This window comes from Takifugu flavidus, chromosome 5 (assembly GCF_003711565.1).
Source record: "Takifugu flavidus isolate HTHZ2018 chromosome 5, ASM371156v2, whole genome shotgun sequence".
Taxonomy (NCBI): domain Eukaryota; kingdom Metazoa; phylum Chordata; class Actinopteri; order Tetraodontiformes; family Tetraodontidae; genus Takifugu; species Takifugu flavidus.
Genome location: NC_079524.1, coordinates 4,972,965 through 4,984,357, shown reverse-complemented (window position 1 = coordinate 4,984,357; position 11,393 = coordinate 4,972,965). Strand labels below are relative to the sequence as shown.

Sequence of the window (11,393 nt, the reverse complement as noted above, 5' to 3'; positions counted from 1 at the left end):
GCTAATTGAAATTGTGGACTGTGACAAGCGTTGACTGAGGAGATAGATTTATAATACCAGTCATGAAATTTAACTTACAAACGCGCTGACTGTTTATTTAAATTAAATGTTTCGGCTGTATGTTATACATTTTTACTTAACGTTGTTACCCAACTTTTACATTTATAATTTAATAGATGATAATATACTTCATTTTCAATTCAAGAGCGTTGCAAACAACACAATGTTATGCAGTCACTGACAAATTTGTCCTCATATGGTCAGTGTCTGTTTCTCTTGTGGTTCCTGAATGCAACATCATGCTTTAATCTAGTTGTTGAACTCATGCTGACAAACCGTGGTGTTGAAAGATCCAATATCTATTTTTGATTTTTGATACGCAGAGTTATCTTACACTAGCTATGTATATTCATCGGGTTTTACGCACACAGTTCTACGGGTCCGGAAGAACTTGTATTGCCCGTCTCCGACATATTTGGCTAGCCGAGGTAGCTATGCAGAAAATGAACTGTGTTGTGGTTATTACTTTGTTTTCGTTAACTAGAGCAGCTCATTCGGAAATCTGTCCTGTCAGGGTTGGTGGTGACTGTGGGTCACAAGTGTCCCACCACGAAGAGGTCTGGTTTATTGCACCCTTCAATTAGTGTGATCCCCCCTTGTTCATGTGTTGTGTTTTTGCACGCTGCAGCATCAATCGTATCGATGGTTATTTTTGTGCATATCGCCTGTCTGTGTGTTGACCCACAGAAACCCACCCAGAGACCACTGTGCACCAAGAGCGATGAGGTGAGACTGGCAGAGGAGGCTTTCAAGAAGTATGGTAACCCAGCTCCAACCATTTTCTCCAAAGTGATTGACAAAAGCATCCCTGCAGACATCATCTATGAAGATGAGAAGGTACATATGTGACCCAGAAATGCATCAACATACAGCATAGATGCATTATATGATATAGACCAAAGCAATTTACACTAAACTGGTCCTGTTTGATGGTAAATTTGTGTTTATCAGTGTTTGGCATTCAGGGACATCAGTCCACAAGCACCAGTTCATTTTCTGGTTATTCCAAGGGTCCCTATTCCCAGAATCAGCGAGGCCAAAGAGGATGATGCTGAGGTAGGAGTGCATTTTGCTACACATTTGCTGCTGTCTTCATTTATTTTCACTTCATCTGGTGGACGACAGAACTCAAGAAAGCATGCAAAGTTTGAAATCGCACAACAAACCACCCAAGGCAGCTAAGAGAAAGTTTTAGCAACCAATCAAAACCAAAACAAATATCATTGCTCATACAAATCACACAAGAAATAACATTTGCAGACACTACATGTAGCATATTGCTAACACATTGCAATCTAGCATAAATTGATTTCTATTCTAACGTTTTACTTCAAAACTGTGTATTCTGATGGATCTTGATGGTTGTTGAATGCAAATGTTTTGTGTAACACTCATTCATGTGTAAACAGCCTTGTAGAAACAGGGTTTCCAGTTTTGTAAAACTAACAAACAAGTTTACATTTGTTGGCTTTTGTTCTCAACTTCTCAACACCCATTTTCAGAACTGCAAATGTTTGTTTTCATCCTTTGTTACTGTCCAACATCACTGATGGTTGGCTTTTTAAAATTGCCTTTAGCTGGACTTGATGATGCTTGTTTATTGCAAGATTGTAGGACTTGTTTGTTTGTTTGATTGATTGATTGTATCTGGCAAATCAGTTTTAACCAGATTCAGTAGAAATCAGAGAACAGGAAGTTAGAAATTGAGAATATCATTCCCATTATCTGCCCTTGATCACTGATCCTGAATAGGTTTGACACCTGTCTCATGTAAAAACTAGAATAAACCACAGCAGTGGGTTTTCCCCTCCTCCTGATTTTTTAAAATTAATTTCTCCTTGTCCTTTCAGCTTTTAGGACATTTGTTGATTGTTGCCAAAAAGGTGGCCGCGCAGGAGTCTCTAAACGAGGGCTACAGAGTAGGTAAGAGACCGACTTCTGTTGCGAGCAATAATCCACCTGCAGTCATTTTTGTGCACACTGAATTCACAAGTTTCTGTCCTCTGCAGTGATTAATGATGGAAAACACGGTGCTCAGTCAGTTTACCACCTTCATGTCCACGTGCTGGGAGGAAGACAGCTGACATGGCCTCCTGGATAATAGTGATCCTGTCGATATGTCTGTTCTCATGTGTTTTCCCTTTGAACATATGATGAATATAATCACCCCTTAAGTCAAACGCTTCAATCCACTTTTATGGACAAAAACGCTGCAATGTAGATCTTGGCTCATGTATCTTTTAAAAAATAAAAAGTGATGGCAGTACTTTTAATATGGCTGAAAATAAAGGATCATTATTGGAAAGATGAAAGCTCAGGTGTTTAATATAGCGTCGATGGGAGTGAACCAAGTACCAGCTCAGCAATTTCAGTGCGATCAATAAAATCTGCAGAGGTCGAAACATCTGTTTGCACAGCTGCTCCCCTGACGCGTGCAGCATGTGCCGTTATCAGGGAGCATATGCAGACAGATGTGGGGGAATGGCGGCGTGACTCCTGATTAGGGTTATTGTGGGTAACGGGAGCACAGGTCACCCGGGGAAGCGTGTCGTAACTTCATCGTCCCGCAGATAATCCCTCGTTTCTTTTTTTTTGTAACTTCTACAGGTTGATGGCTTCCACGGACTATCGAGGCGTTTGTGCGATACAGAGCAGGTTTTATTTCAATGTTAGCTTTATCTCTGCCGCGCTTCATGGTGCATTTCTAATGACTAACCGGCCTTCTTAAACTCTGGCTTTTTAACACTGCTTCTTAATATATTTCTCCTGCGGTGCTGGTTTTGGAGTTTTCTAATTAATAATTCCCATAAAGTGAGCAGAATCTGTAGCAAAAAGCTTTGCAAAAACTATTTAAAATAGGTTGTCATGAATGAAACTATAAACATACATTATTCAAATATATCCTAATATTAATCAATTGATATTTGTTTGCTAAGACCTTTTACTTTAAAAGGTTTAAAGTGTTTTAGAAGAATTTTCTGAGACATGGACAATTGTGGAGGCCCAACACAACACCCCTGTGGTACACCTGTGCCACATTAAGTTCAACAATAGTGGGACCAGATTACTGTTTTGGGTTTGAGCTCTTTTAAAGATATAAAACCAGTTGGTGGACTGTTCATCTGCTCAACCTCCTAAATTATTGAATAGATACAAACAATGCCGTGACTGATTAGTCCCAGACATCAGGTATATTACGTCATTTACAAAAAAAAGCAACATCTTGTGCTCTTTGGTCTGTCTGCCTCTAGCCCACGGATGATTAACCAGAGTCTGCACTGGAAGGTGGTGCCATTGTTGTTTGATCAATGCCGTCATCACAGTCACTCTTTGGGTTTGACCGTTTTGATTGGTTTTTGCTCAATGCTAAACAAACAGCTGGAGGCAAAAACCACATCCCTACGGGCTTTTGCACATTCAGGCTGAACATCGGAAACAGTGAGAAACTCAGACGGGCATTAGTCATTTTTCTTTTAAGACTGGAGTATTTGAGGAAAGCATCTTTCTGGGTAATGTACAAATCCAAGACCTGCCTGGAATCGAGGTTGTTGCCTTTTGGGATGCAACTTTGGTTCTTTTAAGTGTTACCGTGCCGTGACAAACATGGGTGATATGCCATAAATGCATCTCTTTTGGCAGACACAAGTGATCATATTTCACAGGTTGTTTTTTGTGTTGTTGTTTTTTAGCTTGTGGCTTTTTAGTAGACGTTTACAGTGTAGTCTCACTGGATAGAGGTGTTTCACTGACAGGCTGACTTCTTTTTCAGGCATGATAAACTCTCTCATTTTGCTCAGAGGTCTTATTTGTGGGTGAATTATAAAAACTAAAATTTCATGTTCTTTCTCTGGTGAAGGTGGTTGTGAGCAGCTGTGGTGTGTTTGTCATGTATGTTCAGAATACTTATTTTTTTCCTTTTGTAACGGACAAGTGAGGGGATTTGATGCTCACTACATGCTTTGCTTCTTCTGTTTCTTCAGCTGATGCCACAATGAGCGTCCAACAAGATTCCATTAAAGGGAACGCTGTTGCAGTGGAGGAAAGCAGGTATGTCACAATGCTGTTTAAGTTTTTTGTTTAAGTTTTCTTGTTATTACAGATGTAAAAATGATGTTTTCCCAGGTTTTGGTGATCAGCTCTCTGTCTTTTTCAGCAGTAATCTACCAAATATGCAGACTGGCTCGAATTTCAGAAACTTTGGCTTCGCTCCAACCCTCAGAGAAGCTGCTGCCACAGCAGAAGAGAGAGAAGCCTCACCAACAAGGACCAAGCAGACAGACGCTTCCAAAATACAGCATGAAACAGGTGACAAGCAGCTAAATGTTGGAGAGAAAATGATTGATGAATGACTTCTATGGACTTAAACGTGTTTCAATGTGAAGGTCAATTAATGACAGGTTTAAAGTAATTTAAAACTCCATTTAACTCCAGAGAAATCTATGATAAAAAATCCTTGAGGCTTTTGAACAAATTGTTTACTGTGAATCTTCTCCAGATTTAACCCTTGACGGTTTCAAGCAGATTGTTTCAAATAATTTTATTAATTTTCAAAAGAGCATTCAAGCTGCAGGCCACAGAGTGCAACCTCCATTTTTGTCTTCAATTAGATGAGACCAACTCCCTTACAGCTTAAAATTGCCGTTCCCCTGGCTTTTTTTTTTCAATTTTACAAGTTATTTACACTTCGATCAACCATGAGCATCACTCTCACGTCTCACTTTGTAAATATTCTAGAATGGAAAGCACCTTTTTTTTGACACCAATAATATGGGACCGTACTTATCCTGCATCAAGGTGAACAAAGAAAGTTCCTGACACCGGACACCATTGCCTCTCCCTGAAATGTTTACTGTATGATAAAAATGGTAAATAGTGCTCTAAACCACCCCCCCCCTCCCCCACCCTGTTCTAGACGAAAACAGAGAAAACAGGACCTGTCACACATCCAATGACTGAGCCTTAATCATAACTTCTAGCTCACTAAACTTTAATCCTGTTACTTAGGGGAGACTCTCTAACACACACAAAAAAAGAGGAAAACACATATTACGCCACAAAGACAAGCAAAACAGCAATTAATTAAATGTAATTTAAACATTCAAGCGATGTGCAAATTTAGATTAAATCCCTCATCAAGGCTGACTGGGGTCCTTCAAGCAGTACCATATGTGGCCACTTGAGGGCAGAGTGGCCGAAGGAGCCTTAGCATAGCACAGCGAGAAGGATACAGTCCCCCGTGGGGGCAAGTTATAAGTTCAAAGGTTAGACGTGCCTGCATAAATTTAGTGCATTAAACAGGCTAAAGGCACACAATAATGCATTGCACAGATAAAACAGAATGCTGCATCCAGGAATCCCCAAAATACAACAACCAAAATAGCAGGATGGAGAAAGAATCCAGGCCAACTTAAACGCAGATATTTGAATCTTATAGTTGTGTTTCCTTTATCCACACAGATAAAACAGTGCTGGTCACAGGACAAGGCCTATTTTAAACTGCTCATTCTGCCTCAACTTTGATTATTTGACCAGGGTCCAACAAAACAGGTGGGGAGTAAATTAAGAGGGGAAAAAAACACGTCGGGAATAAAGAACAGATTACCGGTGAGCAGGATTGGTGCTGACAATGCTCTGCATGATTAGGCCTTTAACATACGTCAGTTGCACTTCATGGGGAAGAGTACCCACATCTGGAAAATGTCATTTACCCAGTAGGAAAGCAGTGATCACAAAACTGCTGAGCAGTGTTTGATGACTTGCATTGCAACAATGGGGATTTTAAAAATACGTGGAATAAAAATAGTACCGTAACCTGATAGGCAGCTTTGATGGATAATTGTGTGCTTCCTCTTTTATATCAGGTGCCTTAAATTCCTCAGAACACAATGTCTATTTGTGCTGACAAGTTGTTCCCCTCATTGTTCACGCCTCTCCTTTAGACACTGAAAAAAACCTTGAAATATAAAAGCAAAAGCTAAACAATCCCTCCTTAAAGAATGAAACAGAAGCATTTCCCCTTTATTTTCCTCTAATGACAGCTTCATCTACAGCACCAGCTGATCAGCTATGGAGCACCAGCAGAGACCAGGCAGTCAGGCTGAGGATGGAGGGCTCGGGTCCGGCCTCGCGCCCCCCTCTAACCATCCATCAAATGTTCCTGGGGACTTTGGAAAACTATGGAGACCACCCGGCCTTGGTTTACAAAGAGGAAGGCCAGTGGGTGAAGCTGACGTACAGGCAGTATTATCAGCAGTGCCGGGCAGCTGCTAAAAGCTTCCTCAAGGTTTGAAAAAGCCATAAATTACATCACTGTAAACATGAGAAAATGTTTGGGGAACAACTGCAATTTTATGAAACAGTTTCAGATTATTTACATACATTTACGCGGTAGCAGAATGTACCGTACTGTAAATTATGTTAGGTTTGCTCTGGGCCTCAACTAATAAGGCTCAATGTCAATAGGTCACATTTATATTCATTATCCCATTCCATATCTTTCAGCATGCTGGAGTGTGTGGAATCTCTTGTTTCATGAACATATTTGCAGTCACCTGTAACAGCAGAGATGTGATCGGTCTTTACCAAATATATGATTTCTTTAAAAACAAATACGCACGCCTTGTCTCCTTGTAGCTGGGGCTGGAGCGATACCACGGCGTGGGGATCCTGGGCTTCAACGCTCCTGAGTGGTTCATCTCAGACGTCGGCTGCATCTTAGCGGGGTGAGCTCGTGTTTGTGCCCTGATGCAGCTGATAGACACACTATGCGTATGCACTGCTGCGCATTTGGTTTATCAGCTGCTTGAAAACGGCCTTTAGACGCTCAGGAATCCCACTGAAGGACGTTAAGGGAATTCTTCTCCCCTATCTGATTTGTTCTGTAGGGGTTTAGCAACTGGAATCTACACCACCAACTCGCCTGAGGCCTGTCAGTACGTGGCCGCCAACTGTGAGGCCAACGTCCTGGTGGTGGAGAACCAAGCCCAGCTGGACAAAATCCTGAAGGTCCGCAGCACTTGGGCGTCCGCAGAGATTCTAAAACCTCAGCGTCGTATTTAAACAGTTGTTCTCGACAGGTGAAAGATCAACTCCCCCACCTGAAAGCTATCGTGCAGTATAAAGGCTCGCTGAAGCAGAAGCTGCCGTTCCTCTACACAGTAGGTTCAGTCCGTAAACCCTCTGGTGATGGAGACCAGTCACGTCCTCACTCTCCATCGGTGCGTCCGCTGATGAGCGGCGGAGGTCGGGCTGGATTTGGCAGATGTTGCTGTGTGTCTGCAGTGGGAGGAGTTCATGAAGCTGGGGGAGGAGGTGTCTGAGGAGCAGCTGAACGCGGTGATCGACAGTCTCCAGGCCAACGAGTGCTGCAGCCTCATCTATACGTCCGGAACCACCGGCAACCCAAAAGGAGTCATGTTGAGCCACGACAACGTGAGTCAGGCAAAGTCTTGTTGTGCTCATGAACGTGAGCACTGAAGGATCTATTTCCAAGAGCTCAGCTTAACATTTCAAGCTTGAATCGATAGTAACAGACAATGTTTGATGCTCCCGTCTGTGATCTCTGTGGTTTCTTCTCATGCAGCTGACATGGACAGCCAGCGCAACACAGGACAAACTAAAGTTTAAAGAAGCCGGGGAGGTGCTGATCAGTTACCTGCCGCTCAGCCACATGGCAGCCCAGATGTTTGAACTCTGGATCAGTATTTGGCTGGCTTCTACCGTCTACTTTGCAGAGCCTGATGCCCTCAAAGTAAGGACCTATGAACCTGATTGGAAAAGGAATCTTTCAAATTTTGAACATAATTTCTGTTCCCCAGGGCTCTTTGGGAACCACCCTGAAAGAGGTTCACCCAACCTGTTTCCTGGGAGTTCCTCGGGTTTGGGAGAAGATGCAGGAGAAGATGAAAGCTGTCGGTGCCAAAGCCTCACCGATGAGGAAGAGGGTGGCAGACTGGGCCAAATCTGTAGGCCTGCAATATAGTTACAGCGCAATGAACGGGTGAGGCGACATCCGGGACAACAACACGCAGTTTATTGCAAATGGTCTCCTTAAAGACATCACTAGTTACCAACGGATCTTTTTTTGTAATGTGGATCTACAGACACAATGTGGTACCATGGGGCTACACGCTGGCTAATAATCTGGTGTTAAAGAAGGTGCATGCTGCTCTGGGCTTGGACCGGTGCCGGATCAGTGCCACAGGTGCCGCACCTATCAGTAAAGAGACTCTGAATTACTTTATGAGCCTGAACATCCCTATTATGGAGATGTATGGCATGAGTGAGAGCTCTGGCCCCCACTATGTTTCCTGTAATGAAGAATATCGCATCACCAGGTCAGCAGATATCATCAAATGACTTAGAAATATCATATAACGTCACAATATTACGTAATACCACCCATAATGCATTTTGATTTGCGAGTGTTTCTTTTCCAGCTGTGGAAAGGCACTACCGGGCTGCAAGATAAAGCTGGACAACCCTGACGAGGACGGGAACGGAGAGATATGCTTATGGGGTCGAAACATCTTTATGGGCTACCTGAACATGCCTGACAAAACAGCAGAAGCCGTCGATCAGGAGGGCTGGCTGTACTCTGGAGATCTGGGAAAACACGACCAGGATGGATTCCTGTATATCACAGGAAGGATCAAAGGTGGGTCATGGCTAAAACATTCTTACATTTATAGAAGACAAGTTACTTGTGATGCAAAATCAAAAAACGTTCCCTGCAAATGGCCTTTTTTAGCTGTATTACAGGACATTTTGATGCTCAATACAATATGACATTTCCTTTTTTTTTATTCATGCACAGAGCTGATCATCACAGCGGGTGGGGAGAACATCCCCCCGGTGCCCATCGAGGAGGCGCTGAAGGCCGAGGTTCCCATCATCAGCAACGCCATGCTGCTCGGAGACAAGCTCAAGTTCCTCTCCATGCTGGTCACTCTCAAGGTAACACGCAGACGCTCACCGCCACAACATCCATGAAAGGGCACGACGATAACGACCCTTTCTGCTTTGCTCAGTGCGTCGTGAACGACAACGGCGAGCCCACGGACAAACTGAGCCCCGAGGCCTTGGATGTGTGCAGACAGCTCGGCATCACGGCCACTAAAGTGTCTGAGATCATCGCCAACATGGAGCCGGCCGTCTATAATTCCATTCAGGAGGGCATGGAGCGCGTCAACGCCAGAGCCACGTCCAACGCCCAGAAGGTCCAGAAGTTCACCATACTGGAGCGAGACTTCTCCGTCGGCGGAGGAGAACTGGGTCAGTGAATGATTGGTTTTTCCATTCAAGCCAGAGCAAAACAAATGCTGTCAGAGTTTAGAGAAGTCACCGTGACATTCTTTGATTTTAATCTAGGCCATTTTTAAAAAAAAGAAAAGCACCATGAGAGCGCACCAAGTGTCTGACAGCATTCCAGTCATGTTTGCTTCAGCGTGTTTTTGTCAAGATGCTGAAGCTGAACTCAGCTGTTCCTGTTTCAGGAGAAACTGAATCTCTTTAAACACTAACTGAGCTCTTCGTGATTTTCACATTTGTCCGTGCAGGACCGACCATGAAACTGAGGAGGCCCATTGTGATGAAGATGTACCAGGAGAAAATCAATGAAATGTACGCAGGGGCAAAGTAGTGCAGCAGAGCCTCACTGCAGAGATAAGATGCTGCCTTCAACGTTTATCAAGGTTTTACTGCACACAGACGTCAGATGGAGGAATGCACAAACCTGTCGTCACCCTCATGTTCAGAACCGCATCAATTCGATGTCCACTTGCAGACAAAGCCGCCTCTCTGCCGCCTCTTCATCAGTTGAACTTTCACCCACATCTGTCTCTGAGGTCTGTCGTCAAGAATCAGTTTTAAAATACAGTGATCCCTCGTTTATCGCGGGAGTTGCGTTCCAAAAATAACACGCGAAAAGTGAAATCCGTGAAGTAGTCAGCTTCATTTTTTTTATTATTTTACAATGCAATACTGAACTATAGAATGAAACCAAAAATCAAAACCTGTTTTAAAGCCCAAAATTTGTTTAAAACAATAATTTTAATATAGTAATACAAGGTTGGAAACATTGTCACTGGCGTATTTCCCAGTCCCAGCTGAGCCTCTTCGTCCTGACTCCGCTCCGCTGGAGCGTCTGTTTCTACTGAAGGCGCAGGAGTCTTTCTCCGGGAGAAGAACATTGTTATGGGTAGTTGTTGGCGCTCTTTCTTTTTCAGAGCAAGAAGATTTTTATAAACGGATATGCCACATTCGATTATATTTGAGAACTGCAATGAACGACTCGCAAAAAAAATCCGTGAAGAAGCGAAGCCGTGAAAGATGAAACGCGATATAGCGAGGGATCACTGTACATGAATGTGATGGAAAATGATGAATCCGCAGTAAAGAGGCAGGCGACTTATCTGCAGCTAAACCTGGGATGAAAAAAACATTCCATGGATAAAACAGCAGTTTATAGTTAATTTGTGCACATGTATTGATACGTATATTGAAGTATTCTGACAGTATCGAACTGTATTATTGGTTCTTTAAACCAATGATATGTACATGCTTGTATGAAGCATATTTTGCAGTTTGAAGCTAATTGCGTACTACATTTAACTAGAAGAAAAACACTCAGAGCACAGACCTCAAGCAGGTCATATCCCCACATATTAAACGGCTCTTCCTCGTTCTTTTATCAAGAGTCATTAAAATCCGTTCATAGCTTCTTGAGTTATTTTGCTATGAAAACAACCAAATGTTGGCTGTCGCAGAAGCCCTTTGGCTGAAGTAATAATCTGCTGCATATACTCTACATTTATACTGTCTGATCGGTCTGCTGTGTTACTGGTTGACCTTGACTTCCACTGGTGATAGAATCTGTTGTTTTCTGCAGCAGCACAACAGACTAACATGCTTGAATATAAACTTTTATATTCCAGCGTCGATCCACAAACACATCAACAGCAGGGAACCTCTGAACTGGAAATACTGGTCGATCCAGCTGTTGACAAATCCAGTTTTCGATTGTTATTTCTGTCTGTATTCTGCCACTAGATGCCTCCAAGTCTCACACACTGGATCTCTAAGATCAAGTCAATGTTCTCTGTGGTCAACAAATCATGCTACAATGCGTGTTATGGAAATAATTGGTGCTGCTCTTATTTGTCATAAATAAGTGTCTTTATTTCTTTTTTTTCTTTTTTTTCTACAATTTTAAAATTATAGATCTACACTGATCAAAGTTACTTTGTCATGAACATTTGTATTCATCAGTATGTGCTTTTTTTCTTATTGAATGTATATTAAAGGGAAGCTTGTGGTTGTCTGACTGGACTTTA

General features: G+C 42.6%; 1 protein-coding gene across 19 annotated transcripts; it reads left to right on the top strand.

Moving 5' to 3' along the window:
* Nucleotides 1–266: 266 nt before the first annotated feature.
* Nucleotides 267–11,383, top strand: LOC130526130 (long-chain-fatty-acid--CoA ligase ACSBG2-like). 19 transcript variants are annotated; one of them, XM_057033541.1, is made up of 19 exons: nucleotides 267–617; nucleotides 748–897; nucleotides 1,012–1,116; nucleotides 1,911–1,983; nucleotides 4,041–4,107; nucleotides 4,280–4,365; nucleotides 6,111–6,343; nucleotides 6,694–6,782; nucleotides 6,945–7,065; nucleotides 7,137–7,217; nucleotides 7,342–7,491; nucleotides 7,643–7,810; nucleotides 7,878–8,059; nucleotides 8,163–8,396; nucleotides 8,499–8,716; nucleotides 8,876–9,015; nucleotides 9,090–9,333; nucleotides 9,618–9,923; nucleotides 10,410–11,383. In XM_057033541.1, the coding sequence occupies exons 1-18, from the start codon at nucleotides 402–404 to the stop codon at nucleotides 9,698–9,700; spliced, it is 2,640 nt and encodes an 879-aa protein (XP_056889521.1). In that variant the 5' UTR covers nucleotides 267–401; the 3' UTR covers nucleotides 9,701–9,923; nucleotides 10,410–11,383. The 19 variants fall into 19 exon arrangements, with proteins under 19 accessions (XP_056889521.1, XP_056889520.1, XP_056889517.1 ...); XM_057033540.1 differs by having other exon boundaries at nucleotides 6,099–6,343; XM_057033537.1 differs by having other exon boundaries at nucleotides 4,217–4,365; nucleotides 6,099–6,343.
* Nucleotides 11,384–11,393: the final 10 nt, after the last annotated feature.

Excerpts from the sequence above, each read along its gene's own strand:
- LOC130526130 (XM_057033535.1), top strand. The coding sequence starts at position 402 with ATGTATATTCATCGGGTTTTACGCACACAGTTCTACGGGTCCGGAAGA. Across the intron at positions 1,984-4,040 it reads AAACGAGGGCTACAGAGTAG|CTGATGCCACAATGAGCGTC; the intron begins GTAAGAGACCGA and ends CTGTTTCTTCAG. Across the intron at positions 6,344-6,693 it reads CTGCTAAAAGCTTCCTCAAG|CTGGGGCTGGAGCGATACCA; the intron begins GTTTGAAAAAGC and ends GTCTCCTTGTAG.